This window comes from Rhinatrema bivittatum, chromosome 3, assembly GCF_901001135.1.
Source record: "Rhinatrema bivittatum chromosome 3, aRhiBiv1.1, whole genome shotgun sequence".
Taxonomy (NCBI): domain Eukaryota; kingdom Metazoa; phylum Chordata; class Amphibia; order Gymnophiona; family Rhinatrematidae; genus Rhinatrema; species Rhinatrema bivittatum.
In genome coordinates, this window is record NC_042617.1 from 190,752,572 (window position 1) to 190,777,242 (window position 24,671).

At 41.1% G+C, this 24,671-nt stretch overlaps 1 protein-coding gene across 1 annotated transcript in view; it reads left to right on the forward strand.

The window, feature by feature from the left end:
* The window catches only part of RAB32 (RAB32, member RAS oncogene family), a 129,574-nt gene extending 106,390 nt beyond the window's left edge, over positions 1-23,184 (forward strand). Inside the window, exons 2-3 of the mRNA XM_029594039.1 lie at positions 12,008-12,288; positions 22,275-23,184. Coding sequence (XP_029449899.1) covers positions 12,008-12,288; positions 22,275-22,424 — 431 coding nt within the window. The 3' untranslated portion in view covers positions 22,425-23,184. The remainder of the gene's footprint in view (positions 1-12,007; positions 12,289-22,274) is intronic.
* Positions 23,185-24,671: the final 1,487 nt, after the last annotated feature.

Consider the following 24,671-nt stretch of genomic DNA (forward strand, 5'->3'; position numbering starts at 1 on the left):
CTTCTTCTACTTATCCAATGTTAGGAATAGCTATGTAAGCAAATCAAGTTCCTACTGATTCTTATCAGATTTCTATCATCACACAGTTGTAGAGTGGGCTTGGAAGGGAATTTTTCAAATATGGGGTTATGGGTGTTAAAAACTGAGGATGATATTCAGCGTCATTTGTCCGCCTAAGTTTGAAAATCCCTGCTGTCTGACTGGATTCAAGATAAACAGCTAAGTAATTAGCCTGATAAAACTTGTTAACTTGGTGGTATTTTGGGCTGGAATTCAGTTAGCCAGAGAAATTATTTAGCTAACTACAATATTCAGAATTGGCCGGCTAACTCTGGTCATGCTGTAAAGCCATCTTAAAGTTGTCTTTAAGATGGTTGGGTTTATTCAGTGCATGCCGCTGAATATCCCAGCTAAATTGGCTGACTAAAGAGCAGCTGAAAATGAACTCTTGTAAATCCTTTATTCTATGAAAGTGTAAAAACGTCATAAATATTAAATATTTGGACAAAAAATGACTGCAGAATAATTGCCAAAGAGGAAGCCAAAGAGCCAAAATGCAGGTGTTTGCTTCTGAGCAAACTGTTACTGCTGGTTTACTAAAGGTCAGATGGAACGTGCTGCTCAAGTAGAACAGGAAACTCCCTGTTAAAGATAGGGTGGATATTTATTAATCTGTTATGAAAATTTCTGGAGATTGTATTGTATGTATTTGATATTGTATTATTATTATACTTTGCATTATTATGTCTAGAAACATTTGTGGTAGATTTTCAAAGGGTTATGCACATAACCCCCGAAAACCTACCCCTGCGTGCGCCAAGCCTATTTTACATAGGCGCAGCGGCGCGCGCAAGCCCCGGGACGCGCTTATGTCCCGGGGCTTCGATAAAGGGGCGGTCCGGGGCGTGGCCGGGTGCCCCGACACAGCGGCTTGTGTCTGGGCCTGGCGCGCGCAAGTTTAGCCTGCCAGAGGCAGGTGTAACTCAACTAAATAAGGTAGGGAGGGGATTTAGGTAGGGCTGGGGAGTGGGTTAGATAGGGGAAGTGAGGGAAAGGTGGGGGGGGGGACCAAAAATAAAGTTCCCTCCAAGGCCGCTCCAATTTCGGAGCGGCCTCGGAGGGAACGGGGAAAGCCATCGGGCCTCCCCTAGGGCTCGGCGTGCACAAGTGTGCACCCCCTTGCGCGTTCCGAGCCTGGATTTTATAACATGCGCGCGGCAGCGCACGCGCATGTTATAAAATCAGGTATACATTTGTGCGTAATATTAAAAATCTGCCCCTTTGCTTTTAGTTTTTATTTTATTTTTCTTGGGGATTTCAGTGTGATAAATAAATTTTCCACCAATTTTATTTTGTCATTTTATTTATTTATTTTAAAACTTTTTTATACCTGCATTAGTGGGTACATCATATACCGGTTCACATCCGAACCAAAGGTAGAAAGTACAAAAAACAGGGACAGGGGATGGGACAGGAGAGAAAGAGGAGGTCGAAAGAAAGCACACAGAGCCTCAAATAATATATAAATAACAGAATAAATATCAAAAAACTATCATTATAAATAACAGGAGAACAATATATCAAAAACTATATACATGGGATTCAGGTCAAATGATGATGCAGCTTCAGGTTAATGTGAAAGAGAACTAATCTGGGTAAGCCTGCTTTAAAGAGCCACTTCTTTAGTTTCTTTTTTAATTTGGTGGTGCAAGGTTCGAGTCGGAGATTTGTAGATCATGAATCCCATCGTGTGGGACCAGCAATGGAGATGGCACGATCATCTCAATTGACTTTTCCACAAATTTTTTTTTCTGTGTCTTATAACAAAGTAATTTTTTCACAGGTTTTTTTTTATCATATTGAAATTTCCAGGTAAAATAAAATTAAAACCTGAAAATGAGGGTCCCCATGTATGCTATTAGATGTAAGCCACTTTGGGTCATTTTTTTTTTGAGAAAAGCAGGTTAGAAATGGAAAATAGAAATAAGAACATAAGACTGGCCATACTGGGTCAGACCATAGGTCCATCAAGCCCAGTGTTCTGTTTTCAGCAGTGGCAGGTTCAGGTCACAAGTACCTGGTAAGATTCCAAGGGGTAGATAGATTCCAAGCAAGGGGTAGATGGATTTCTGCAACTCTATCTTAATAATGGTTTATGGATATGTCCTTTTTAAAATGCAGCCACACTATTAGCTTTTACCACATCCTCTGGGAATGAATTCCCATGCTTAATTATGCGTTGAGTAAAAAAAATATTTTCACTTATTAGTTTTAAGTGTATCACCTACCGTAGCAACTTCATTGTGTGACCTCTAATCTTTGTACATTTTGGTAAAAGTAAACAACCGCTTAATGTTTATTCATTCTACTCCACTCATTATTTTATAGACCTCCGTCACATCTCCCCTCGGCTGTCTCTTCTCCAAGCTGAAGAGTCCTAAGTTACGCATGCCGGCAGGTTGCCGGCCGCCTCCAGCCCCACCCCCCGGATGGGCCCCTTTCCTTGGGCCCGACACTTCTGCGCGTGGCTGGGCCCCTTTGAAATGCACGCGCCGTCCACAAGACCCAGCCATGCACGTAACCCCGTATTTTATGCATGTGGCCCATTTAAAATTTACCCTTTGGTGCGCAGGGTGAGTCAATCGATGCGAAATTCAATTCCCGATATATCATTTTTCCTCTGGGTCTTCAGAGAGTCCTGCCCAGGACCCGTTACTTCACACCATCCCGGGACCCCTCAAAGTCAGTTCTTTGACTTTAGCAAATAAATCTGACCTGGTAGTTAATACTCCTCAGTTTGGCATGACAGAATCAGGAGGACAACAGGTTGTGCAAATTATGCGTAGAACCCTTGCTTCTGCAGGGGGAGCTCCAGCTTGAAAGCTTAAGTTCTGAGCTTGTTGATCCAAAGAATGTGACACTTGCTGATGTATGGAGGGCAGTCATAAATATGAAGACGTTATTATCTCATTCAATGTCTCAGTTTGGAAATTTCTCAGAATCTACTTCAGCATCTGTAACTCCCCAAATTGCCTCTGTACAGTTATCTAATAGTACGTTTATAAAAGATAGTTTAATGTTACAAAAACAGCTTGAAAATTTGGAAAATGAGATGCGAATAAAAAATCTTCGTGTTTTCAATTTTCCAATTTTCAGGTTGTTATCGGCTACTGAATTGTTTAAAAATATATTGGAGAAGTAGTATCTATTTCTTTGGATAAAGAAATGTTAATTTCTAAAGTGTACTATATTCCTCGTTCCAGGACGAGGCGGGAGGGACATGAGGATGAGTTGAATGTCTTGCAAGGGGATAGTCCTAATTTGACCTCCTTTTTGGAGGCTTCTATTTAAGATATTCCCTCCAGGACTACTCTCTATAATCCTTTAGTAGTGAGCAAGATAAAAACTTGGTGCTTCAGAAATATTTTAAGAATAAGGATTTCCTTTTTTGTGGTCAAAAAGTTTAAGTATTTCCTGATGTTGCTAGAAGTACCCAATCGAGGAGGAAACAATTTTTATTATTAAAACCAAGAGTTCTATGCCTGGGGGTGGTATTTTCCTTAAATTTTCCTGCAAGTGTCTGGTTACATATAAAAAAAAATAAGGGGTAGATTTTCAAAAAATACGCGCGCTACCATGTGTGCGCGCTACCCGGCGCACACACATGGACGTGCGATTTTATAACATGTGCACATGTTATAAACATGTCATAAACGTGCCATATCTACAGCAGGCCCCATTCAATGGAATGCGCTCCCACCAGACATTCGGCTTGAGTTCTGCCACTCTTCATTCAAAAAAAAACTTAAAACCTGGCTCTTCAGCCAAGCTTTTCCAGGACCATGATCATCATTTTTTCCCCTCCAACCAGCAAGAACATATCTTCTTCACAAACCCCCATTTTCCATACCACTACCTACTTCGGTATCTAATCTCTTGCTGCAGGACACTTGAGACTTTCTCACTTATACGTTATAATTTTTATGCTCAATAAGACCTGTCAACTTAATTGTTTAAGTCTTTTTTTTTTTTTTTTTTTTCTCCTTTATCTTTTGGTCATCAATGTTACAACGTTATTGTTAAATTTTGAACTTATGTACACTGTTCCAAGTTTCATAACCTTGTTCTATGTAATGCCTTTTGGCAATTTTCATGTTCTGTTTCAATGTAAACCGATGTGATCTTTATTTCATATAGGAACACCGGTATATAAAAATCTAAAAATAAATAAAATGTTCTAAAATTCCGGGTCGGCGCGCGCAAGGAGGGGTATAACTTTGTAAATTCGTGCCGCAACGCATCGGGGACTTCCCCATTTCCCTCCCAGTCCGCTCCAATTAAGGAGCGGACTGGGAGGGAACTTCCCAACCCTCTACCCTAACCGCCCTTGCACTTCCCCTTCCCCTATCCTACCCTCCCTCTATTCCTATCCTAACCCCCCCCCCCCCCCATTGTTTTAACTCACATTTTGCTCCTGCAAAAGGAGCAGGAGCAAGTTGCGTGCGCTGGCTAAGTGGCAAATGGCCGCTGTACTTGGGTGCCTCTAGCCACACCCCAACCCCAGGACCGCCCCCTTTTTAAGGTCCCGGCACTTACACGCACCCCGGGGTTTACGCGCGTGGCCGGGCCCGTTTGAAAATTGGCCCGGCCACGCGTAAGGCCCAGCCATGCGCGTAAACCCCGGGATTTACGCGCGCCGGGGTTTTAAAATCTGGCCTTAAGTTTATATTTCAAGATCCCTTCCACCTCCAGACATTCCTTATTGATAAGGGGGTTTGATAAGAAGTGTATTATGGCTGTCCATTCTCCCTACTGCTATAATTTTATTCATTACAGATTTCTGTTTGTTACCTATTGGTTTTGCTTCTTTATGCTTCCCAAATGTGTGTTGGGGACTCCTTTATTGGAATACTGTATTGTATAATATTGGTATTATGTTTAATGTTTGCCTGATATTCCAGTATGTTTGCTTTATGGATATTATCAATGTAAGTTGTTTAAATTCTATAAAATATAAATGGAAAAAAAAAGCTAAATTAAAAACATTTACATAGAAAAGTGCTGCCAGAAAAATACTATATTGGCCTGAAAATAAGATGACCCTCCCCACCCCCTTACAAGCAAACCAACGTGGCCAATAGTCTGTGCCTCCTGTACCCAGGCAGGATACTGTGAACTTCTCTGTTTTGGCCAGACAGATGTTACCATCTCTTCCTTTTCAGGGCTGAGGAGTCACCGCTGCCTCCTCTTTTGCTGGGCCTAGATTGGATACCACAACCTCGTCCTCTGATCAAACACAGGCAGAATATTGCTGCCTCTTTCCCCCTACAAAGCTCAGGGAAAATGCCACCAATGACTTCTCTGCCCAGGCTAGGTTCTGCCCGAGACAGACCAGATTTATTTATGTATTTATTTAAAACAATTTGATGTTGCCTCTTATGGATCAGTCAAAGCTGTGAATATATAATGAGGTAGATTTTGAAAACAAAAATAATTCCTACCTATCTTATATTTTGGCCAGGGCTGTACTCATTTTGACCTCTCCTGCAAAATTTGTCTGCAGTGTTATATTAAATTATTTCTAGGCTTATCTTTGTTACCAACCTTAAAGAAAATCATTTACTGTGACTGCTTATTCTCTATTCACAATGTTTACAAAGAACATTCTCAATTATTCATGCCTTAAAGCTGCCTAATTCGTAGTTCCATAGAAAGAATGCGTGAAATGCCAGTGATCTTTGCCCACAGATCCACAAGGATATTATTGGTTGATCACATATTGCCATGACACTTAGGGTCTTGCTCAAAAGGGACTTTTTTCCCCAATCTGTGCTTATGAATTTATTGAATACGATTTATAATTTAACTTGGCGTTCATTCACTTGCATTTCAAAGGGAAGCAAAAAAAGCAGCGAGTGGCTGATATTACCATGTATACATAGGGAATGCGCAACACTGAAACCTGCTTTCAATTCCAAATACCCACTGTGCTGAGGAGAATTCTTTTGGTTGGCAATGAGAGCTTTCTGCCGTGCTTAGCAGCTGTAACCATGATGTCAAATTATGGGATTGCTGCATTTGGGCTGTGTAGTTTTCAGTTTTGAAAGAATAGTATTTTTCTAGCATATTTGGCACATATGTGTTTATTCAAAAAGTTATATTTGCCATTCAATGTAATGCATACCTACTATTTTGAATTAAGTTGTGGTAATGGCAACCATCCAGAAACTGATACAAAGAATAAATCTTCATAGCAATTCTATTTTATTTTGGTTTGGTTTTTTTTTTTAAGTGGTATTGGCACTAGGATATTTAGTTTTATTTGTGTTTGTTTTTTATAGCATTGAGCCATTTTAAAAAATTTTGGTAGTAAAATCTCCATTGGATGGAAACTTTATTTTTTTTATTTTATTTTTACTATAGCATAAATCAGAACAAAGGATGGCCATTTGTTTTGTTTAGCAGTAGACAGCACAACACAGCTGTCAACCATCCCACTGTGGCTTCTTCTTAACCCACAGGCAATTACCTTGCATTGAAGTCCACTCAATAGGTTCAGACAGTCCAACTATCCTGGAATATTTGTTGTCTCCCATCGCGGTGTTTGGTCTCTCAGCTTTCCTGGGATTCATATACTTAAGCCGTATATGCCAATAGCATTGTGTCTCTCCTCCAGTTGACTTTTCATTACTCCTACCCAATGTCAGATAGCGTCAAGCTTACGGTAAGTAGCAGTGAGAGGAATATAGCCAGGAACCACATCTCATGTCCCCACTGCTACCTCTCAAATCCAGCAGTGTACACATCCTCTGTGATCAGAAAGAGGAGAAATAGAAGCTGAAGGAGCCTGTGTGTGCATCTCCAGCTGTAACTGCACTGCTGTTGCTGTCACCACAGCCTATCATTTTTCTTTATGATCCTGCTGCTGCTGTGATCATTCTTGTTCTGCCTAACACAGGAGTGGATAAAGGAAGAGGAGCAGGAATGGAGCAAGTGCAGAGGCAGGGGAGGAGCAAGAATGGAAAATGTGAAGAGACTGGGGAACATCAGATTGCAGAAGAAGGCTGAAGAGTGGAAGATAAAGGATGAGAGAATGGAGAGGAAAGTAAATACAGAGGGAGACACGGAGCAAAAGAAAGGGGAGATGAGTTTGAAATGAAGGCAGCAGATAGAGGAGGAGTGATGGGAAAAGAGCAATGGAGGGAGAGCCTGGGAGATGTAAGGGTAGGAGAAATGAGATACGGGATGTGGAAGGGTGAGTCTATGGACAGAGAGACAGGTGAGAGATGATGGATAGGAAAGAGAATTGATGAGGTGGTGATATTGGGAAGAGTGGTAAAAAATTAGAAAAATATTTGTGAAGATGCATTAATCCTCTCACACAGAGGATGTCTCCAAGAGATAGTGCCCAGGAGGGAAGGATTAGGCTGGTCATCATAGCTGGTGATTCAATTATTAGAAAGATAGATAGCTGGGTGGCTGGTGGAAATGAGGATTGCTTGGTAACTTGCCTGCCTGATACGAAGGTGGCAGACTTCGCGCATCACCCAGATAAGATTTCTGGCAGTGCTGGGGAGGAGTCAGCTGTCGTGGTCCATGTGAGCACCAACAACAAAGGAAGGTGTGGGAGAGAGGGTTCTGGAGGTCAAATGTAGGCTCTTAGGTAGAAAGTTGACATCCAAAACCTTCAGGTTGGTATTCTCTGAAATATTACCTGTTCCATGTACAGGACCCAGAGGCAGGCAGAGATACAACATCTCAATGAGTAGATGAGACAATGGTGCAGGGAAGAGGGCTTTAGTTTTATTAAGAACTGGACAACATTTTGAGAATGAGGGAGCCTATTCTGAAGGTATGGTCTCCACCTTAACCAGGATGGAACCAGACTGCTGGCACTAACCTTCAAAAAGCAGATAGAGCAGCTTTTAAACTAGAAAATGAGAGAAGGCAGTTACTCGGAAGCACATGGTTCAGAGGGAAGTATCTTCAAAGTATACTAAAATAGTAGAGTTAGGACATCCTGGTAGAGAGCATACAATAAAAGCAATAGAAGCCCATGTGCCTATAAGTAAAGAACCACCTAAGTTTAAAAGATTCCAAAACACCCCTGTGAAATAATAAGCAAATTGTTAATACCAACAAAAAACACACTTTGAAATGTCTGTATACTAATGCCAGAAGTCTAAGATGGGAGAGTTAGAATGTATAGCACTGAATTAAGAGGTGGACATAATTGGCATCTCTGAGAACTGGTGGAAGGAGGATAACTAATGGGACGCTGCTATACCAGGGCAAAAATTATATTACAATGATAGGGTGGATCAACCTGGTGCAGGGGGAGAGTGCTTTATGTTAGGGATGGCATAGAGTCAAAAGGATAAAGATCCTGCAGGAGACTAAATGCACAGTAGAATCCTTATGGGTGGAAATTTCATGTGTGATGGTGAAGAGTGTAGTGATGGAGATATACTACTGCCTAGGGATGTGAATCGTTTTTTGACGATTTAAAAAAAATCGTCCGATATTTTTTAAATCGTCAAAAATCTGTACAGTGCGCGATACAATAGAAATTTTCACGATTTATCGTGAAAAATCGTTACTCCCGTTAATGTCCACTAACGGGAGTTATTTGGGGGGAGGGCGGGAAAACCGGCACACCAAAACAACCCCTAAACCCACCCCAACCCTATAAAACGAATCCCTTACATTCCCCCACCCCCCGAACCCCCCCAAAACTTTTTACGAGTACCTGGTGGTCCAGTGGGGGCGCGGGGACCGATCTCCCGCTCTCGGGCCATCGGCGCCATTTTGGCTGCCACTCAAAAATGTCGCTGATGGCCCGATTAAAAAAAAAAAACCCACCTGACCCTTTAAAGATGACCCCTTAGCTTCTCCCACCCTCCCGATCCCCCCAAAACATTTTTAAATTACCTGGTGCTCTAGTGGTGGTCCCGGGAGCGATCTCCCATTCTCGGGCCATCGGCTGCCAATCATAAAGATGGCGCCGATGGCCCTTTGCCCTTACCATGTGACAGGGTATCTGTGCCATTGGATGGCCCCTGTCACATGGTAGGAGCACTGGCTGGCCGCTGCCATCGTAAAGATGGGCCCACCTGTAGGGAAAAAATGGAATATCAAATGCTTATCAATAAATAAGTAAGGCTTCTTCCACTGGGGAACAAAAAAGATTTATCCAATCATTTATTTTAAAGTTAGGTCATTTTAAAGTTCCAAATGCTTCAAAATTTAGGGCCAATTTGAAATAGTTTGTTTTGGCAGCTTGTAGAAAGATATTGCCATTATTAAAATCTAAGCTTCCTAGATGGCAAACATGTTCCACCACATTACCTCTAGTCAAGTACGGTATGTTACCAAAGGAAAAGCAACTTAATTATATGATCAGACTACAGTTATTGGCCATTTTGTTACACTTTTATATGCATTTCAGTGAACTAGAGAAGCTGTTTTGTTTACTGTTAATAGCATATCTTTTACCTCTTTTCAGTAAAATGTCCACTAAAATATGAGCATTTTATGGTTGTGCAAATGATGTGGTTCAATAAATGCTTAGAGCCAGCAGCTGTGGAGAAAAACTTTTTAAATTAAATGTTACAAATAATATAATATATCTTATGGAGAGAGAGTGACGGAGTGCCATGCAAGACACTAGTATGGAGCTCTTTCTCAGATGATTTTACTGATAAGGCTTTAAAAAGGGTTTACACTACTTCACACCTCCAAGCCATAAACCAATAATTGGGTTACATCAGTGTTTCACAACCTTTTCAAGCCCAAGGCACACCTATATTAACAAAACTTTTGTGTGACACACCAACCTCCATTGAGCAGTCAATGTAGACAAGTAGAGGATTCATATGGCCAGAAGAATAGCTGGGGAAGCACTGAAATACCTGCCAGTCTGTCTTTGAAATTTTAAAATAAAGAGGGGGTGAGGAGGGCCCAAGACACACATGATCCCACTTTAAGGACCAGTACTCTCTACATACAGGTGCAAGAGAAAGGAGAAGTCAGTGTGGTACAGGTAGCCATCTCAGTTAGTTACCTTGGCCGCCATTTGTGGCTGTCAGAGCTTCTCCAGTGCTGCTGCTCCCAACACTCAGAATAAGTCACATCTAGTGCTGAATGCATATTCTGCCTGTCTCATAAAGACTAGGGGTAAGACAGAGGCTGGAAGGACTCAAAGGAGGAAGCTCAGAAGGTGAAGATATGTGTGCCAAACAAAGCAGGACTCTGCATGCTGCTTATTAATTTCCATACTCTAGGTCTCATACTGTAGCTAGGAAGGGAAGGCATATGTGACTATACATATTCTAAGAAAAGAGCTTCTACATATTTAAGAACCATTGCTGATGTCTCTTGTTGCTGTAAGGTGCTGAGAGCAGAGCCCAGGGCTGGTCTGGCTCTGAGAATCGGGCAGTGGTGACTTTTCCGTGTCTCACCTGATCTGGTCTGAAGGCACAGTGGTTGCGAAACACTGGGTTACACAATTGTCAAAATATTTCTATCACTGGCTATTTAATTTAAACAATCCAAGTGGCTGTATGTAAATTTGCTCTTGCTCAGTGTGCAAATGCTATTTATGAGTTTGCAGCTAGGCTGGAATGTCAGCATGGCCTTGGTGTATTCTATACACAACTCTGTAACACCGTGGCCTAGTAATTATTTTAGCTTATGCAGCATTTATATCTAGCATCTTCTCTTCTGAGGCATCTCTCTGTCTAGCAAAAGCAAGGCACAAAACTGAAGCATAAATGTTATAAAATATTTATGAGTAATTATAAAGCTATAATCAAAAATTAAAAAGCATAGGAGAACAAGACTGACTCCTTGTGTGAAATGCCATAAAGTATTTTACTTCCTCTGCACTGCACTTCATCAGATGTTATGACTCTAAAAAGGTCCTTAGCACCCACATCACATGTTTGCCTTCCATTTACAGCTAAAAGAGCACAAAATGAGCAAGAAAGGGGAAGTAAAGTGTTTATATTTTGGTGATCTACTGATTTTAAATGCTTGTTGCTGTATCATTATAAAGTACTGTCTTCGATACGAAGGTTGGCAACTATGGGATGCCAGTTCTCTCTATTCTGCTTTCATCTGTTTCCCCTTGTTTCCATTTCTTAGCAGTTTTAATATCATCATCATAGAGTGCTCTGTTTTCCTCAATTTCTTTTACTCTCGGTTATGCCCTCTAAATTAACTAATTTGCCATCAGGACCTCTAGCATGTCTAGAAAATCTCATTTTCCTTATGACCAGAACTTCTGCTGGGATTCTTTCACTTCCCATCCTCCCATGCCTCCTTTCATTTGAGATCCTGTCCTTCCAGCTAATCTTCAGAATTCTACAGTAATACCACATTTCAAATGTCTCTGTATGAAACTGAAATAATTTTGAGGATACAAGGCCGAAAAATCTGAAATATAACATCTGTGTATAAATAACAAAATGCTGAGCCAATGAAAAATAATCACAACCTTCAGTGGTTTAGTCAGACAGAATGAATGCCTTTGTAATAGGTTGACTAGATAATAAAATCTAATTGTAAATGGAATATGCTGTAATATAATTTTGTTGTACATTAACGATGTTATCGTCTACTTTCTGTAACATTATAGTCCAAGTAAAATACAGCTTTTTCTTTAAAGATGTACTTTCATGTTTTCTATGGGGGTTTTTAAACTCATGTTGTATTTGACCTTTTACACCCTCCTTCCATGTTTGATTGTAAAATATTTAATTTAAATAATAAAACTGCACTACCTGACCCTATCTCATTTAAAAAAAACAACAACCCCACTTGTGTTGCTGATTAAATCATTCATGGTCTGCATTTGTTGTTGCATATTCAGACAGTTTGCACCACTGTTCAACTTTACTTTAAAAATAATTACTTCAGTGTGCCTTTGGATTTCCAGTTTAAAAGGTCAACATGAAGAAAACTTGGTAGAGGCATTCGCTATTTTAAATATTTTTCTATATTTCAGGACAAGAGCGGTTTGGTAACATGACCAGAGTGTACTACAAGGAAGCCGTGGGAGCATTTGTGGTCTTCGATGTGACAAGAGGCTCCACGTTTGAGGCAGTCTCCAAATGGAAAAATGATTTGGACAGCAAAGTGCATCTTCCAAACGGAGGGCCCATCCCTGCAGTTCTTCTTGCCAACAAGTGTGACCAGATGAAAGAAATGAGCAGCCAGAATTTTTCTCATCTCGATCAGTTCTGCAAAGAAAGTGGTTTTGTTGGGTGGTTTGAAACCTCTGCAAAGGTGAGAGTCTGAAAAGACGTTTAACGCACTTCCTCTTTAGATAACAGTATTGAAATTGAAGTAAATAAAAGCATTACATAATCTGATAACAGGGTGGATATCTGAAAGGTGTACGAGTTACTATATTCCACTAATACATTATTAGCTATGTGGCCATGAGTGTAATGGCTCATTTCTTTAAAGCTTTCTTTTCCCCTGGAAAGGAAGGCGAGAGTACAGCCCATATAAAATTGAGTCTGTGTTCACCTATTACTCCTGCCAGACTTAACCTGCAAGGGCTGGCACTGTCATGCGGAAGACCCCCAGTTTTATCCCCAAGCCTGGTCTTCCACTCCTCGGGTTAGCTGCGGCTGGAGTTGCTGTGAAGGCAGTTTTTACAGCCTCCCAGGGAAAGGGAGTCGTGGTCATCTCTTAAGAGTATAGCGCTAAAGGTTTGGGATCCTTGTAGAGATGATCAAAATCAAAACTCGGTCAATAAAGATGTTGCTGAGCATTTCCAACTTTTTATTCAAGAGAATTGAATTGCGTTTTGATTTTGATCATTTCTACAAGGATCCCAGAACCTTTAGCGCTATACTGTGGATATATGGTTTCCTACCAGTGTGTATACCGCTCATCCTCTCCACTTTGTTATTTGCTGCTGTCTCAAGAGTGACACCTAGTGGCTGGATTCAGGGCCCATGATTGCAGGCTTATGGAAGGTGCCCTGGTGCATGGCCCCTGGCCCAGGACCTTTGCTAATGGGAAAATCCCTGGGCTCGTAGTGCTAGAACCCAATGCTGGTTCTGATTGAGCTGGAAGTACAAAGGAACAGGAGGAAATTGCATTGTGCACTTGACAGATGAAAAATAAATAGAAAAATTTAGAGATGCATAAGTGTTTTTAGACCAACTGTTTATTTCCTGTTAAGGACAAAGGCAAGTTTATTTTAGCAACTAGTGACCCCTGTAATGTTGACATAGTGACACAGAATTTTTTTTACAGTCTTATAGTAATAATGTTTAGTTAAAACTGTCAAAATTTGCTAAGAAAGACTTAAATACTTTATCTCCAAGTGACAGTAATGAACCTATGGCTTTAAGAATAGCAATTGTGATTAAAGTGAATAGAAAGACATTGTGCTGACTTTTTTTTTTTATATATTACATTTTGCTGGGTTCAAAAGAAGAGTAATTTGAGGAATCTCAAGACCCCCTTTAAAATAAAAGCAAAAGCATCATGAAACATCCTTGCTCCCAAGTGATTTATGTTTTCACAAAGCAAAAGATTTAGCTCTTGACAAGTGAAAAATTATCATGAGACAAAAAAGCAAATTTGCTGTAAACGGTGCTCTCTGTAGACAGCAGGATGAATTGGCCATGACACGTAAGTGACGTCATTCAATGGCACCGAATGGACCTTTCTGTCTTAACTCATAGAGCTTTTGCTCTACATGAGCATGTGTGGGAGTTTCTGCATGGCGCTGCCTCATGAGCCCTTCCAGTTTATTTTAGAGCTAAGTTTTAGCTAGGTAGTGAACTCTCCAAGGAGGCAGATGGGTATTAAGCATGGCTAATTCTATGGAGGGCATCGTTTACAGTATGCAAACTTGCATTTCCCTTGACAAGCAGGGCTGAATTAGCCGTTTCACGTGGGGAGTCCCAAGCTGAGAGTTGCAGTGGAGACTTTACTGAAAAAGCAACCTGGACCCACCTTGGAGAGTGGATACTGGGTGAATCAGTTGTGCAAAATTACTTGTCCAAATTTATTGTCACTTCTTGATAAATTGTCCAGAAATAGGACCTGAAGATGTGAACTGACGACTAAGTTGCAGCTTTATAGATGTCTTCAATAGATACAGTTCATAGATGAACCAGTGTGATATATAGTCATGGCTCTCACTTAATGAGCCTTAACGGTGTCTGTAATTTGGAGGCCAGCGAGAGTATAACAGTGCATGATACTGTCTGCTAGCCAGTTGGACAAAGTGCATTTGACAACTGCTAAGCCCAAATAGTTAGGATCATAATAGACGAACAGTTGTGAGGCCTGACTATGTGGATGAGTTCTCATTTAATAGTAAGTCAAGGCTCTCTTACAGTCCAAGGAATGAAGGTCCTTTTCCCCTTCCTGTGCGTGTGGCCTTGGAAAGAACATTGATAGATTGATGGCTTGATTTTATATGAAAAGCTGATATCACTTTTGGCAGAAACTTGTGGTGGAAGAATTGAATGTAAGGAGAGTAATACACCAATGCCTGAAGGTCACTGAGTCTCCTATCCGATGTAATGACGACAAGGAATAACATCTTCCATGTGAAAAACTTCAAAGAAGCTGACTCCAACAGTTCAAAGGGTGGCTTCATAAGCTGTGCCAGCAGCATATGGTGATTTGCACTGTTCCCTCTAACCTATGCACGTGTATGCACGCGCACAAGTTACGAACCCTGCGCACACAGCAAAACAGCATGCACAAAAAATCCTTATGATATTTGCATTATATTGGCTCATAGTACATAAGTTTGAACATGGCTTATAAAAAGTTGCACAAAAAGAAAATTTTAGTGCACAGTTTTTCAAAAATTTGAGGGAATATTGGTGGCTGGCTACCAGAGGTTTCATAGGCCATAAGTCTTTCATAAATTTTAACACTAAAGGATGATTGGATATCTGTTTTCCCTCCACTTGAATATGGTAGGCTGCTTTGGCACTGACATGCATCTTCACTGAAGAAATACTGAGACCTGAGGAGGAAAAAGAAAAAGTACAGAACCAGCTCCCATGATTCTCAAAAAAATATAGTTGCACTGGAAAAAGTGCAGAGAAGGACGACCAAAATAAGGGCGACAGCTACTACCTGGTGATTAATACCCTTGTTCAATAAACAAACACACGGTTAATGTGGCTCCAACATTGCTCTATGCTTCAACGGCAAGAGGAAATGTGGGAAAAAGGATTTGCATTCACAAATAAGCGTGGGAGTAGTTTGCTTGTTGCGGCGGTTACTACCCCGAACCAGTCAAGCCTGATACTTCACTTTGAATACATATACAGCGCAGCTCACTGCTTCAACGACAGGGGGGGGGGAGATGAAGAAAAAAGGATTTATATTCAGACAACAACCAACAAAGGACTAAATTGCACAGGCTGGGTAAACAAGCATGGGAGTAGCTTGCTTATTGCAGCAGTTACTACCCCTAACCAATTAGGCTTGATATTTCACTTTGCAGCTCCAGCACTGCTCTCAACATCAATGGCGGGGGTGGAAGGAAATTAGAACCAAAAAGTTACCAATAAGGGCCCTGACCTCAGCGGTCAGAGTAACAGATAATTATGAGAAAAATAAGTGTGACAGCTTGCTGGGCAGACTGGATGGGCCTTTTGGTCTTCTTCTTCTGCCATCATTTCTATGTTTCTATAAGGGGCATGGAACAGCTCCCCCATGAGGAAAGGCTAGAGGTTAGGGCTGTTCAGTTTGGAGAAGAGACGACTGAGGGGGGATATGATAGAGGTCTTCAGAATCATAAAAAAAGACTAGAACAGGTTAATGTAAATTGGTTATTTACTCTCTCAGATAATAGGACGACTAGGGGGCACTCCATGAAGTTAGCAAGTAGCTCATTTAAAACAAATCAAAGAAAATTATTTTTCATTCAGTGCATAGTTAAGCTCTGGAATTAATTGCCAGAGGATGTGGTTACGGCAGTTAGTGTATCTGAGTTTAAAAAATGTTTGGATAAGTTCCTAGAGGAAAAAATTCATAAACTGCTATTAATAAATAAGAAATAGTAGCTTGAGATCTATTTAATGTTTGGATACTTACCAGGTATTTATGACTTGGATTGGCCACTGTTGGAAACAGGATTCTGGGCTTGATGGACCTTGGTCTGATCCAGTGTGGCATCTCTTATGTTCTTATGAATGGAACTCTAAAGAAATCAGAACGAAACAGTTTCCATTTAAATCTGTAAGCCCTTCTGGCTGAGGGTTTCCTGAAAGACACTATTGATGTCTTCAGCTTCTTTGGGTAGGGAGAGAGAAGCAATCAGAGATTGTTTAGCATCCATGCCATTAAATAAATAATTTATTTAAAACATTTATAGTCCACCTATAACAAAACCAGTTGAGCTAGGCGGGAAACAATTTAATAAAAATACAAATTTGAGAGAGGAGGTTTGGATGATACAGATGGCTCTCTTATTGAGTGGTCAAAGTCAGATCAGCCCCTAGAGGAATCAGAGGGGGAAGGACAGTTAAACAAGGTATGAGAACCACACTTGTCTGGGTTATGATGGTGCAATAAATATCAAGTCAGCCTGATCTTTGAGTACTTTCTGCACTGTCCTGGCTATTAGTGTAAGTGGTGGAAAAGCATACATGAGATCTGCATTCAAGGTGAGCAGAAAAGCTTCTGGAGTGGTCCTGAGTTAGATTGGGAGAATGGAGCAAAATCTTTCCAACTTTCTGTTTTCCTCTGACACACAGAGGTTGATCAATGGATGTCCCCAAAAGTCAAACATCTTGTCTGCTACTGACTGATGTAGGGACCACTCATGAGGATAAAACATCGTGCTGAGGTGATTTTTCAATGTGTTGGAAATCCACAGAAGATAGGTTGCTTGCAGGATGACTTGGTGGTTGCACATCTGCTCCTAAATCCTTATGGTGGCTTGATAGAGATTCCATGATCCAGTGCCTCCTTGTCTGTTGAAATAAAACTTGCCTATTTGAGTGAGAATTCTCTTTCCTCTGAGGAGGTCTGAAAATGCTCTTGAGATATGTCTGATTGCTCAAAGCTTTAACAGGTTGATTTGAAACGGCCGTTCCACTGATGACCAGGTTCTTTGGGTTTGGAAGGGGACCCGTGGGTGCTCCCCACCCATTGATGGACACATCTGTTGCTAATGTGACTTGATGGAGAAGCAAATGGAGGGGACTCTCTTCTGTAAAACATACACATCCAGCTACCAGTGGACTTTATCTTCATTTCCTATGAGACATTCACCAGGCTTGTCAAGAGTTGAGTTAATTGGTTCCACTGGGAGCAGAGGCAGTGTTAGAGACCACATTAATCACTGTCACCATGTAGCTCAGGGCACCTAATACTTTCCAAGCTGTCTGATCAGTCTGCACCAACCAATGAGCCAGGAATCTGAGGAAGCTCGCTCTATCCTTTAGAAGAAAAGCTCTTTCCTCTTGAAAGTCTATTTCCCGATTAAATGTGATTTTCTGGGATGGAATCAGGTTTGATTTCTTGAAATTTGCAATGAAACCCATTGAAGAAATTTAATTGTCTTCTGTAGGGAGATCAGCAACTCCACCTGGGAAGCTCCCATAACTAAATAATCATCAGGGAAAACACAGATGCCCTGATGATGGAGATGTGCTGCCATTACTGCTAGGCATTTGGGCTGCTAAGAGCCCAGAGGGGAGATCTTGTAGTGAGATTATTCTTCCACAAACCATAGATCGACCCAATGGGAGGGATGAATGGGTATGTCTGCATACGTGTCCTTCTGATGCAGGGCACATATCCAATCTCCGGCCTGGATGAAGGGTAGGATGATGATGAGGAAGTTAATTTTGAATTTCTCCCAAATAGGCTTTTGTTCAGACTTCATAAAAAATGGTCTTGATCACCAGGATTTGTTGAGGAATGAGGAAATAGCAGCTTAGAACAACACTTGGCCATGTGGTCAGGTGGAAAAAGTTCTATCACTCACTGTTTGAATTCCAACTTCAGGCAGAGCTGAGAGGAGTGAAATGGATCCACACTGAAGACTGAGTAATGGGGAGGTGCCGGAAGCCTGAAGAAATGCAAATAGTAACCAGATTCCACAATCTTGAGTACCCTGCAATCTTTAGTGACTTTGTGCCATTTCTTCAGGTAGAGACACATTTATCCCTCCCCCTACTGAAAGAGCTGAGTTCTGGATTTCAAAGCTAGTCTAAAACTGGGACCAGGTTGTGGCTGATGCCTCATGCTGCAGTCTTTAAGCCAAAAGTTTTTGTTGTGATGCACAATACCGCTTTTATTGCTGGAAAAGGCATCTCTGGAAATAAGAATGCCTGAAAGCGAAGAAGTAGTGTTTTGATGATGACTGCTGCTTAGAGACTGTTGAGAGAGACTGGACCACCTTTTCTCTGAGCTTGTTTCCAAAGTAGTGATCTACAATGCAGGAAAATTCCAATAATTTGTCATGGACATTGTCGTGCACACTGCTAGCTCTTAGACAAGCTATTTGACGCGCTTCAATGGACTCGGATAATAAATGGGCTGTAGCATCAGACTACGTGTATACTAATCAAATGAAGTGGCGTATATATTCTTCTGCATCCAGGAGTGCCTGCGGATATGCAGCGTGGCCCTTGTCAGTTGGGTCTAGCAACGGTTTCAGTTTCTGAATGCAATCTTGTGTAAGTACTGCACTATGTAGAACAGGAGCATGGCAATGTGGGCATTAAGCATTGAGTTCTGGAAACATTTTCCCCAAAGTTTTCCACCAGCCTGGTGTCTTTGCCTGGTAGAGTACTGGAGATTATCCTTGTTTTCTTTGACTGCTTTAGTGATAACTCCACAATGAATGATTGATGGGGGCAACTGCACAGCCCAAATCTTTGCAGTCTTTTAGATTCTATATGTTAGGTCTAGTTTTCTGGCTATTGGAGCTCAGGAAATTGGGTTTTCCCATAGTCTTGTCTGTAACTCTTGCAGGATTGAATGTATTGGAATCACTGCAGGTTCTGCTGGAGTGTTTAGGATCTGGAAAAGACTGAAGACTTTGGTGTGAGGGTCTTTTGTCCTTATAAATGATGACTCTTAGGGCCTTATCCAACTTATCCATAAATCTGTAATTAGAGAAATCCTAGGGCAGTGATGAGTGTTCAGGAGGCTCAGATAGGGGATTTAAAGGAATTCCTGTCAATCCTTCCTCTGACCTGAAGAGGGAAGGAACACTGACTCAGGACAGCAATGATGATGCAGACAATTGAGATGGGGTTCTCAGTTGTCTCAGAAGGGTGTATTTTTGGGGAACATCATCTGATTGGTTTGGACTCCACTGCAATAGAATGGAGAGGGCTAGAATCCACCTGCAAGGGTTCTGATGGGATGTCCTGGGCTCGGGGGCAAAAGGGACTCCCTCTTAAGGGAGCAAATCTGATACCCTGGAGACAAGAGTTTGAAAAGTGCCTTCCTTGTCCTTTGCCACTAGGGAGGCAAAGAGCCTTAGACCTAGTGGCAGAGTTGGTGAAGACAATCATGTCCTCTGGCTAGGTGTTGGGTGTGGAACATCATCTTCTGAAACCAGAATAGGATCCTATTGAAGGCCTTCTGGACTTTGTAGAAGCTGTCATCTCAGGGGATACATAGAGATCAAGGGCACCACAGAACAGATATGATCCAATGTCTCTAGATGAAGGCCTTGTTCTAGAAGCCTTGATGGAGAAATTAATCTTGCATTAAGAGAAGGTAAATGGAGCATATCTCATTCCATACCTCCTATCTTCTTGGTATGCATCAAAGAGATCGATGATTTAAGAAATAATTACATTGGGAGCACTGAGGCCCAGTGCATTAGCTGTGTTGTTCCGTTCTCCAAGGCTTGAGGCATCAAGGGCTCCCAGCTCCAATTCATTGATGATGTTGGGGCTCAATGTGTCTCTAGGTTTCCAGTGCTTGATATGCTGAGGAGGTGTAAGTTGATGGTGCTACTGGGGCTCAGTGATGCTTCATTAGTGCTGAATGCACCACTGGCTCTGAGGAATGGTGCTTTCTTCTTGGCTTGCACTGAGCCTTGTGATACCCATGAGGGGCTTATGGATGCTTGAGAATAGCAATTGCACAGTTTATTTGACCCTGACGAGGTAGATGGGCGTAAGCCTTGCTCCGAAGTGGATGGAGATCTGCTCGAGGAGTAGAAGAAGCTCCTCTTCTGGAGGAGGATTGGCTGCAGCTCTTTAATGACCTGTACAGCTCCTTAATCTTCCTAGTGAAATCTGTCTGCAGTGATAACAGGTGTGTTGTGGTTAGGCTGGAGACACTGATAACAGATGTCATGGCCATCAATGACAAACATTTATTTTTTACCATACACTCAATCCTTGAAGCCACTGAGGGTGGCCTTCTTGGAGCCAAACTTTGCTCTTTACATTTTAAAGGAATTTTTTTTTTAATCTAGCACTGAAAAGTGCTGTTTAGGAGCTGCTGAGGCAGCAAGGCAACAGAATGTTGGAAAAATTTAAGAAAGATTCAAAAATAGTTTAGGAATATAACACAGAAAAAACTGAAAGAAGGGTACATGTCTGTGCTGTGGCTCAGATGGCAAAAGACTGAGGGGCTCACAAAACAGTGCCTGCATATGCTCAATAGAGCAAAAGCTGTATGAGCTAAGAGGAAAGAGTCAATTTTGGTACAATTGGATTATATCACCCACTTGTTATGGCTAATTCAGTCAACTGAGAATGCGCAACAATAGAACTCATCAAATGTACCCAAAATGGCGCCAGCCATACTTGAATAAGATACCAAAGTTACATGACTTTGGTTCCATCCTTGAGGTGGATGGTGTAATGTTTGCAGTTCCGGACCCAGGTCAGAAGCGAGTGGGCTTTGCTGCTGCCCTTTTAGGCTTTGAAAAGATCCTGGGAAGGAGTCTTGATATCTCTCTGCCTTGCTGCTATACCATTTATGCTATAATTTGGAGTCTTGCTGTCACACTACCTAGTTGCCATGCCCTTGCTGCACCACATTGGGGGGGGGGGGGGGGGGTCTTGCCAACATGATGCTTTGCTGCTATACTCTTTGCTATCACTATACATTATTGCCATACCCCTGAGATACCACCTTGGGTGGAAGGGGTATGGCAATAATGCCATACCAGACTTTACACCTTGGGGTGTTCTAACCACTGTGGGCGTCTGCTTTGCACCTCTCATACAGGGTCATTCATCAAATCGCAATGGGCCATTATCGCGTGCGATAACACCCTAATGCACGCGATAACTACCAAATCACTATGTCGGCATTCAAATTAGGGAAAGGGGAGGAGATTGGACGAGATTTAGGAAAAGTAGGGGGTGCTATAGCGCTGCGGGCGATAGTGTATTGCACATTATCGCCCGTAGTAGTGCCGAAAAAAGCTACAGCTATTTCATTGGTGCTGCGGGGGCGATAATGTACAACACAGCTGTAATCGCGGTGGGCAAAAACGCACCACCACGATGCGGCCGGCTGATCACTATCGCCCTCCCGTCCCTTTTCTGGCCGCGGCTCATCACTCCGCTATATTTCCTGTACTTTCGATGCTTTGTTCCTCCTTCATGGTATTTTAGGATGTTTATGCTACTCTTGGTGTCACCTTTTTGTGCTGCCTTTGGGGGTTCATGCTACTTTAATTGGTGCCTTCTTTTGAAGCCATGATGTGTGCTTAATGCTCTTGTTGCTGTTTTGCCTTTTAAGAATCCCTAGTACCCTTGTGTCCTTTATGGTGCCTTAGGTCAGGGGTGCTCAAACCAGTCCTTGCCCCCCCCCCCCCCAAGCCAGTCAGGTTTTCAGGATCTCGCTAATAAATATGTATAAGACTTATTTGCATTCACTATCTCCTATATGTGCAGATATTTCTCGTGCATATTCATCAGGGACATCCTGAAAACCCGACTGCCTAGGGGTTTGCCCTGCGTTAGGCCATTCATGCTACTTTTGTGGCACTTTGCCACAGTTTTGCTGCCTTGGATTTTTCTTTCCCCTTCTGAGGTTTGTGTATCCAAGTTTAATTAGAATTGATTAGAAAACCTCAGTTATGAAGCTGAAAAAGGTTGCATTGCTTCCCACATTGACTTTAATGGGAAATGAATAAACAAAATTTTGTTGTTTTTTTTGTTTGAAACAAATGAATGAACCAAAATACAAATTCTGCCTCTGCACATCCCTATGTTGTTATCTATTCCTGTAAATCAAGAATCTAAAATAAATAATGCTGCTTATTTTTCCCACCCCTCTCTTTCTAGGATAACATCAACATAGATGACGCTGCTAGATCGTTGATAGAAAATATTCTTTCAAACTACAAAACCTTTCCTGCTGAGGAGAATGATGTGGGCATAGTAAGACTGGACCAAGCAGCTCCACCGGCAGAGAGTAAATCACAGTGTTGTTAATGCTTCTAAGACTGCTTCTACAAGCTTAAAATAAAATGAAGTCTGCCACAAGAAGTTTTTTGAGGGGGGAGTGAGTCCATCAGATACCTGACTGCTGCGACAGTGCTGCCTTATGTTAATCCAGGCTGTGAGGGAAAGGGCTACTTGGGGTCCTTTCTCTTCTTACTCAAGTTTACATATATGATTTACTTTTGTTTTGTAAAAAAGGTTTTTTTAGCACATTTTGAATTATATTTCTGTGTATCTCAGCAAGCTAAAGACTCTGGGTTTACTTAAGGAGATGCCAACAGCAAAACAGGGTTGCGCTTTCATTCTTTGTTTAAATCTTTTCAGACCTAGACACTTCTTTAAAGCAAAATTTTGGCAAATGTCATGTAAATCACAGATGGGCAACCTGGATGTCAGATTCCAAAGTGCTTAAGAAAACAAATCAAAACAGGAATAACACTCTGCAGTTTGGGGATGCAACTCATCTTAGGCCATTTCTTATACAAATCTTGTTATGAGTAGCATGACTCTTTCTGTCATCTAGGTTTATCACTGTCTTGGAAGACAGTCCTACTATGACATTAAAATTAATAACCTCTCCTTTGATGTAGCAGGTTGTAGTTATCTGAAATGGAAAAAAAATCTGCTGCAAATATGCCATTAGTTTCGTCGTATAAAAACATAGGACCTGGTTTGATCTACATTTTGTTCTTTAAATCCCCCCCCCCCCATGTATTACAATGAGAAATCTTAGCAGCTGTAAACACTAAAACAACCAGAACACACACACACACACACACATACATATATATATGTATATATAGTGTGTGTGTGTGAAAACTGATATTTTTATTGACTTGGGAGATTATGAAAACTGTTCATGATATTTTTTTTGGGGGGGGGGGGGGGGGCGCATGACTGAGCTTTTCACCTCTGTGCAACAATTTAGATCCAGGTCAGGATGGCCTATATGAAATGTATATGTGGTCTCAGTCCAAGTCCCATAGGACATAGTCAATTAAAGAAAAAATTATATGGATAATCACAATTTGGCATTAACTAGTGGTATTGTTCATAGTCTGGGCAAAGGAAAAAGACTGCACAGAGACTGAATTACTCCCTCAGTCTTTGAGGTGGCCCCTTTCAGGCCAGGGGTAGAAATGCATGAGCAAGATAATGATCTGAAGCTTGCATTCCCACAGCTTGTGCTGTAGCCGTACTGTGAATAAATGGAGGATTTCAATTTCCAGTGCTAGCCATCTGGCGTCTTTCATGAGCAATCACTTCAATAGGACAAAATGAGTAAATTAAATAAAATATTTTAATCTTTTTGTAAAACAAGTTTTGAAGTATATGTATTACTCAGTCCATTCTGTTTTTTGAAGACCACCTAATTACTTGTATAGTATGTAGAGAGATATTTCCATTGCACTGATTTTGCAAAGTAGTACATCCATTAGTCTTCAGAATCTGCCAGACACTCCATGCCAAACAATCTACTAGTAATGCTAATAGCATGCAAAAATATTTATTTTTTGTTTTATGACTAGCCTTCTTGCATTGGAAATGTATAGTAGATCATCAACTGATGTAGCCATACTAGTATCTTAAGAATGGCGGTATAGACTTCTAATAAACAAGGTAGCCCCAAATTAATGATTTTAGTTTTGTATATTGGATTGGGACAGTGTTATTTGAAGTTGGATTCCATTGCTGATCCTGCATACACAGAACTTGCCACCCTTTCTAGTCATTGTATTACATGTCTTCCTCAAATTGTGTGAGTCATACACATATTTGTAAACTGTACTTTTATATCACTATTATAAAGATTATATTTGGACAGTCTTTTTTATATGAAAGTATATTCTTCAGTACTAATTCTGTATACATTTAATGAAACAATTTTGTTAGATACTATAGAAATAAAGGTCAGACAAACAAAGCTGTAGCTGACACCTTTTTATTGGACTTAAGAATATTTGTGACTATCTTTCAGGCCCTCTCTTCCCGTCATTAGGTCAGTACAGATTCTGCAAGTGATCTTAGCAATTTCATTAAACACAGACCAATATCTTTATACTATTCAGTGTTAACTAGAATTATGTCAATTAAATACGGTGCCAAGTCCAAAAAAGAAAAGCATTCAAGTTAATTTTTAGAAAAGTGTAAACCTTTCTGCTTTTCTACAAAATTATTGTAGCATCCTTAAAAAAAAATAAAATAAATCAAAGGAAAAATGTTATGATATGACTAAAC